Genomic DNA, 8,136 nt, shown 5'->3' on the forward strand with positions numbered 1-8,136 from the left:
TATTATTTTACAAGTAGTTTATAGATAGGCTATTGAGAGATGGACACAGTTTATCAAGTTGCAGAATAATAATTTTCATAATTTTCTGCAAGCACATATTTTTTCTGTGTTATGAATCATCCTATTCTTATCACACACACTTTTAAACATTAATTGCATTAGTTGTAATTAAATTGTTGTTGGTTTTTTTTGTTTATGTTAACTTATTTTATTTTATATAATAAATACTATTTTTAAAAAAGTCTTGCTGTTGAACAGAGCTATGCCAGGGCTGTGAAGGATAACACCATCTTAGCTAGCTATGCCAAAATCCTAGCTTTCATTTAAAACTAAGCTGGGTGTTGTTTGCACAATGTTCCTGTACATTTACAGATGGTTAAATACACCTCCTCCCTGCACCCCCTCGTGTGCTAGGAGGAAAACCCTGAAAATGCTTCATCTGTTGCTGACAATGTGACTGAGCCAACATCGGCCCCTGATGATTTGATCGAGCCGCCCTGTACCCCTAATGATGTCACGGACCCGCTCGATGTCAGAGACGAGGAGGCACACATGAGGACAAAGGCACGGATGGAACAGGAGAATCTGACTCCTTGCCTGGCCGTCACGGACGGCGAGATGGACAGCTGGGTTCAAATGGATCAGCCAAACGACAAGCAGGCCCGTGCCTTGGCAACCCAGCTGGAGAAGATGCGTCTCGATATGGAGCTCACCATGTCCAGATACTGCTATGAAGATAAGGAAAAGCAGCGGCAGCATGAGGAGGCAATGGAAGAGATGCGCCTGCAGGCACCGTCAGCACAGGTAAAACGCAGGAGGCGGAGATGGGGAAATTGTGAGAAGAAAAAATGGAAAAGATCACTACCATTTTGTTTTAGTCCCTATGGACTTCAGTTGGTTTAACAATCATTCCCTCTCCTCAGGGAGTCTGGGGACTGTTGTTCTGTGAAGGGAAGGTGAAAGCGATCTCGGACACAGAATTTTCTGCACCAAAGCTGGTCCTACCATTAGGCAGAGTGAAGCAGTCACCTCAGGCGGCAGATGCTGGAGGCAGCAGCAAGGCATTGGAGGGGAAAGCTGTGTGCCAAGCGGCCTACCCTGTGCCCCCTAAGTAGATCTACTGCCTCCATCAGAGTTAAGGAAAAGCTCCAGTAGGCTTTTGTGAATGGAATGAGAGAGGGCACCATCTTGCTCTTTCAGGTAGCAAAGTGTCTTGGGCCGGCCCACGTCAGCATCATCACTAAATTATAATATCCAGGACCCTTTGGTGGATGCCATCACAAACTTATCACTTTGTCGTGGTATTGATTAAATTATTGCCTTACGTCTAGCATTCTACTATAGCCAGGCACTTGGGCTCGCAGGGAGGCAATTGGGCCAATTTCTCCAGGCCACAGAGAAAGAGAGAGAGAGCCACATCAGGCTGACAAACAGTACATTTCAACTGAGGCTGTCTTCACACCTGGCATTTTATCCCACTACAAACCGATCCTTTGATTCCAGATCCTTTCTGGGATTTAGACTGGCACTGTATACAGGCATTTCTCATAGTGCTTTCCTCCGCTCTATACCTTTTCATGGCTGCATGAAAAAATCAGGACAGAAGGCTAACCATTGGTTCCTGTAACATGATTGATGGCTCCACCCGTCCCTCCACTCCTCTGCCAAAGCAGGGAAGTCAGAAGCCCTTCTAGTGACTTTAAAGGTGGAGGGAACCAAAGGAACGCCCCCCCTGCCCCCCTGGCATGTGTGCAAAGGAGCGGGGAGGGGGAATCTTATTTTCATCTCTTAACTTGTGCTGTACTGTTTCCTCACAGCCCCCAGGAAAGCTACGACTTACTTCTGAGTAGACATAAGATCGCGCTGTAAGTCTGCAACCCTCAGCACACTTACTTGGGAGTAAGCCCCACTGAACGTAATAGGGTGCTCTGAATCAACAGAGGATGTTGATTCTGAGCTTGGTGGGGTGGGGGATCAGATCTGTCTCCCTTCACTGCAGGGAGGCATTTTACCCTCTTCTCCCTCCAAACAAGATATGTGCTCAAGCATTTACATGGCAGGCACAGAGAGAGTGCAGCCCACGGCCAATCAGACACAGTGGTTTCTTCCACTATTGGAGAATTTCATGGGGAGGTCATGGCGCTCCTGTTCCGTGGGCTGGAAAAAATACCACATTTTTGTGTCTTGGGAAAACATGGGATAGGCTGGGGGAAATGGCAGGAGACGCCCTGGAGGTTCAGGGCATCATCTAAAGAGCCCGCAAATTTCCGTGAGGCAGCCATCTCAATAGCAGGATAAGAGCTCCATGTGAAGAAGCCCTGAGATGAGAAGGATGCCCTCCCCCCACCCCTGACCAGCTCCAATTAACCTCCATCCCCTGGGCCATTCAGAGTCTTTAAGAGACCCTGAGGCCAGAGGTGGACAGACTTCAGGCTTGCAGAATCTACTTTCTTTTCTTTGTTTTACTAGAACCTCACCCAGCAGAGCAAGGTGCAAATTAGTGGCTCAGAGGAGTAGATATACACTTAGCATTAAGGGAGAGGGTGCCTCTGAGCACATATTCAGCCCAAGAATTTGTGGCCAGCAGTAAAAGTAAGCTCACAGAAATCCTTTTGCCTCAAAATCCACTCCTGGTTTCCCCCTTCCCTGCCCCCCCCCCCCCAGCTTTCTTCATTTCAGCGGCCTATTTCGGGGGCTGGGGAAGGAAGTTTTTTGTTACTGCTATTGTTAAATAATTGGGAGTCAATGAAATGCTTGCTGACCTACTGCAAAATCACCAAAATATCTACCAAACAGACCTCGATGTACCAAAAAGATCTCAATCTACTTTCTGCCCCTCTCACTTTATTTATTTTATTTAATTTTATTTAAAACATTTCTTGACCGCCTTTCAGGGCAGAAGCCCTTCCATGGCAGCTTACAGCAAGAAAATACATAAAAACAGTTAAAATATTAAAAGCGATAAAAACATTAACACAATAAAATAGTAATTAAAACAACAATAAAAGCCAACAATAAAACTAGCAGCAACAATGGCAATAAGAGCAACAACAGCAGTCATATCAAGAGATGGCCGTGGTACAATAATATATTTTCAAGGACTTCTTAAAAGCCTGCAGTGATGGAGCATGGCGGACCTCCAATGGCAACTTGCTCCAAAGGTGTGGGGCCATTGCAGAGAAGGCCCTGTCACATAAGATCACCCACCTGACTGCTGTCTCGGGTGAGCAAATGAGAAGTCCTCCCTTTCTGATCTTAAAGTGCTGGCAAGCTGATATGGGCAAAGGCGGTCCTTCAAGTAACTTTGTCCCAAACCATTTTAAGGCTTTAAAGGTCAAAACCAGCACTTTAAATTACGTTGGTTTTGGTTTAAAGCGTATGTCAGAGTAAGAGCACAATGGGGCCAAGTTAAACATTTCTGAACATGAGCCCCACTTTCCTGAACATATTGTACTGCCTGGGTCTCCACTGTCTGCACCAACCTTCTGTTTGGTGGGCAAGTGTGTCCAGGCTTTCAGGTGATGTGCCTCCCACTGCAGACTGTGAGAACTGGCAGATTGGGACAAATGGATATCAAAGATTTTAGCTGAAGCTCTACCTTTGGGAGGGGGGTGTCCCTTACCTATGACACCCCCACAGTCATGGCCAGGAGCAGTGCTCATATGGCAATTCCAGACACTGAGCTTGCCAAACTACATTTGGCAAGAGAACCATGACTGTATCTTCTAACACTTTAAAAAAAAATCAGCTTGGAGGGGCTGCAAATGCACACACAGCAGCTTGGAGGTGGGGAGTGTTTAACCCTAGCCCTCTCCCCCATGCCTTTTCCTGATCAAACTGCCTCCAAAGGCTGTATTATTTTCCCTCCTCAGAGCAAGCAGCAAACAGGGCTGCGGGTGGATTTTGATCAGGGAAACAGCAGGGGAGGCGGGTTAAACTTTCCTCCCTGCTAGGGCCAGCCCCACCATTAGGCAGGGTGAAGCAGTCACCTCAGGCAGCAGATGCTGGAAAGTGGCAGCTAGGTGTTGGTGGAGAGAGCTGTGTGCCTCATGGCCTGCCCTGTGCTCCTTAAGCTAGCCAGCTGCCTTCAGGTTCAATGAAGGATGCTGTTCCATCATCAGTGCTGAAGAAACAGTCTAGTCAGCTTTTGTACATGAAAAGGTGCCGTCTTGTTCTTCTCCTCAGGCAGCAAAATGTCTTGGGCTGGCCCTGTTCCCTGCACACTGTTGCTAGCAAATTTGCAGTCCCCAGTGGTTGCGTTTCAGTTAAAAAGAAAGAAAAAAAGTTGAGAACTCCAGTGACAGATCTCACACAATGTTTGAGTTTGACTCTAAGCTGCTCCTTCCTCCTGCTGCTGCTTCCAAAGGGCCTCCAGCTATTGCAGCGATGGCATGAATCACTAATAGCATCCCATCATCCACCACAACCCCCAGGTTGTCCCAGTGGTGCCATCAGGTCAGGACTTCAGGACAGGTGTGCAGGGCCCCACTCATTTGAATGAGAAGGAGGGCCACAAACACAACAGAGCTGGCTTATACTTTTTGAAGTAAGCACTAATGCCATCGAAGAAGGGGAGCCATGTAAGACTATGAACTCTAGAGCTTAAAATTACTTAACTGCACCACTGGATAGTCCCACTTCACAGTTTGAGAACCTAGGAGCTACAGGAAAAAGGAGCCACTGGAACGGCCAGCAAATACCGCAAGAATTGATTTGTCTGTCTAGTGCCCATCACAATCCAACAATTCAAATCAAAGCTGCCTCTAAAGAAAACTGCAAAGTCTGATCCAATCTCTGTGTCAGCTCACAAGGGCCACTCATTGCCAGCTGCTTAAAATGTTCCCAATATGACTAATATCAAATGACTCAGCTAGTGCAGGAAGCCATCCTTGAAATAATGAAGCAGAGATGAGGCACCCTGGGCTTGAATGAATGAAAGACATCCTTGGTTTGGAATGCTCTCAGGAAGAGTCGTCTGCAACACTTCTCTGGGACTGAAGAGTGACCATAGCCAGTTTTCCAGAGAGTTGAAGGTAGTATTATACAGGCATCATTGTCTATAATGTGCATAATCATCTTAATTATGGCTTGGAGCTAGGGCTGGCCCAAGTCGTCTTGCTGCTTGATGTGAAGGACAAGATGGCGCCCCCTTCTGTTCCATGTGCAAAAGCTGACTGGACCGGTGATTGAATCTTTCTTCAAAACTGGCAACAGGACAGCATCCTTCACTACACCTGATGGAAGCCGGCTGGCTTTGGGGGCACAGAGCAGGCCACGTGGCCAACAGCTCTACCACCTTGCTGCCACCTCCCAACATCTGCCACCTGAGGCAACTGCCTCACTCCGCCTAATGGTGGGGCTGGCTGCTTGAATCCTAAGATAGCACATTCACATGAGGAAAGTGACATGTCTCCTCCCCTCCCCTGCAGCCACTTGTAACCCACAAACCCCCTCCCAGGAGTCAGGATGCCCTCTTGTACATGGGATGGTGCATGGGGGGGGGGTGCTGGTGGAAGGGGGAACCGTCCCAAGCCAGGCTTGGATCCTAAGGTAAGTTAACTTAGGTGCAATCCTATGCATGTTTAGACAGCAAAAAGTTCACCCCATCCCACATGGTTCAGGATCTGATGTAGGGCAGCGGGTTTGCTGCTTGCAGGAGTGCTTCCACCCAAATATTACAAAATGCCATAAATTTCCAAGGGTGATTTCTTCAAAAGGAAGCCAAACGCAGGTAAGTGCTTCTCCTGCTCAGGAGAGTGGGGAGGGCATGACAATTTTTTAAACTAGAAGCTCTTACCAGCAAAGATTGTACCTCTGTGCAGCAAAATGAGGATGGGGCATTACTTAGTAGGAGCTCTCTCAGCCAGAGGGCTGAACTCCATTCTGGAGAACCTCTTGGAGGCAGTGAATCTGCTCCGGCTTCACACCTTGGATAGCTCCTTTAGAGTTCTGGCTGGTTCTGACTGAGACCCGGAGCGGGTTCACCACCTCACTGACACTGGAGCCACCAGCCTCTGCTACTTGGCAGGGCTGCATTCCAGTGGCAGGTGGGGCCAAAGGCCAAAGGCGCAAGCCAAAAACACCAGAATATTTTAGTCTGAAGCTCTTTCTGCCAGTAACTCAGCCATAGGAGGCACCTCTCAACCTTTTAGAATAAGGGAGAAAATTGCACAAACGCTGGAAAACCACCAAACAAATGGTGGTCCGGGGAAAGGGATGTGGCAATACTGAGTGGATTTGTCCCCCAGGCCTGAGATTCTGCCAGTGGAGGCCGGTGGCTCTGATTTTGTTGTGGCTGTGATTCCATTCTGGGTTTCACTCAGAACCAACCAAAACTCTAGGGGCGCTATCCAAGATGCTGAACCCTATCTCCAAAAATTGGTTCAGCACCTTGGATAGCTCCTTTTAGAGTTCTGGCTGGTTCTGACTGAAACCCAGACCAAATGCACAGCCCCACCGAAATCAGACTAACCAGCCTCCGCTGGATTCTGCACCCCTGAATTAAACTATCACTGGTCAAAATTGTACTCTTGGTCTGGAGTTTAGGCAAATACAGCTTTCTACCACAGTCAGCAAAACTCAGGCTGCAATCTTACACACTTACCTGGGAGTAAGTCCCATTGAACTCAGGAAGACGTACCGCTGAGTAGACATGCATATGATTGTGGTGTCAGGGCAGAACTAGTCGTAGCACAAACACTGGGGCATTTGCAAAGGAGAATCAGTGGACAGGTCCTTCTGTTGAATAAACACAGAATCTAAAACTACAAATCAGAACTATGCAAACTGCACACAAATTTTGGCCCCAAAGAAAACAAATTCTGCTGTTGCAATAAATTATGCAACTTAAGCAGTTCAACGGAAATGATATCATGCAGAGTACAGGTGAAGTGTTTTGCTGTGGAAATGTAACATGGGTACAAACCACTGCTGTTTGCCAAGGAACCTAAGCAGACAGCTTTGTTCTGTGAGCCTTTTGTGATCTGTAGTGGGTGAAACATGAGTGGAACTTCACGCCATTTCTTTCCCTCTTTTTCTCTCTCCACAGCCTTCTGGAAGAGGCCGTCACTTCCTTTTACCTCAGGACCAGTTTACCTTCTTCCTGTACTGCTTCATCTTCATACACATCATCTATATAGCAAGAGAGTTGATGTTCTTTTTCATTCAGAAGCATGAGATGCTTGCCATTGGTGCCATCCTCATATGTGTCTTTAAAATGTTCTGGAAGTAGAGTATTTGGCATGCGTGGCTCCAGTTACACGAGGCTGCTACAGTGGTTGAAGCCAGAATCTCAGCACTTCCATAGACATTATTTAATGCAGCCCTCTGCCGTGCCATCTGATCTCTAGTATCTGTCACGCAAGCCCACACAACAGTTCTGCCAATCTTTCCCCCCCGCCTCCCACACACAATAACAACAAATCTGTGGAACACAATAAAGCATGTAAATTAAGCACACTTATGTACACTTAGTTGAGTTTGAATAAATTATTTTAATAAGTTAAGATTTTTCTGACTGCTGAATTTGGTTAGCTTCATAGGGGCCTGACCCCCTTTCCTCTACATTTCCCCCCTAGGTAGCTCACTAACCCCCTCATGAGGGCCTCAAATACAGTTGTCCCTTTTTAAAAAACCATCTGTATATCCTTTAACTGCAGTCTGACCCTATGGATGTGATCCAGACCTAGTCATACGTGCAGTAGACAACATAATTCATCCTGGGGCTTTGCGGGGGAATGGACGGGCCTCAGATACAGCTATGGTATCCGCTTGTGAATCTGCAAAAAAGAGGATATGCATTGCCAAAAAAGAGGACATTATTTCCATAAATTTTGCACATGCTAATTTATTTTTATTGATGCAAATTTAGAAATAATTATTATAATCTAAATAGAAATACAGTTCAACTCACCATAGTGGGGAAAACTGTGACCAGGTGACCTATGTGCCTTGCTCAGTCAGCTAACCAGGCGCTGTTGATGGGCAATGTCAAGGCCCAGGTCTTCCTTCTATTGGTTCTTGATCTTTAAACTGGACTTGGACTGGACAGCTCTTCAAACAGAGGCCGCTTTCAAAATAGAGGACAGTCCTCTGGCAGTCCTTCAAAAAGAGGACTGTCCTCTGTAAAAGAGGACA

General features: G+C 46.8%; 1 protein-coding gene across 1 annotated transcript; it reads left to right on the forward strand.

Annotated features, from left to right (window-relative positions):
- Nucleotides 1-420: 420 nt before the first annotated feature.
- LOC146360157 (transmembrane protein 247-like) lies at nt 421-7,503 on the forward strand. Its single transcript, XM_084828990.1, has 2 exons — nt 421-804; nt 7,049-7,503. Exons 1-2 carry the CDS (start codon nt 553-555, stop codon nt 7,229-7,231), a joined length of 435 nt encoding a protein of 144 aa, XP_084685116.1. The 5' UTR covers nt 421-552; the 3' UTR covers nt 7,232-7,503.
- Nucleotides 7,504-8,136: the final 633 nt, after the last annotated feature.

Source organism: Heloderma suspectum, chromosome 1 (assembly GCF_057233095.1).
Source record: "Heloderma suspectum isolate Gila_16-S chromosome 1, 16-S_ref, whole genome shotgun sequence".
In the NCBI taxonomy this organism is placed as follows: Eukaryota; Metazoa; Chordata; class Lepidosauria; order Squamata; family Helodermatidae; genus Heloderma; species Heloderma suspectum.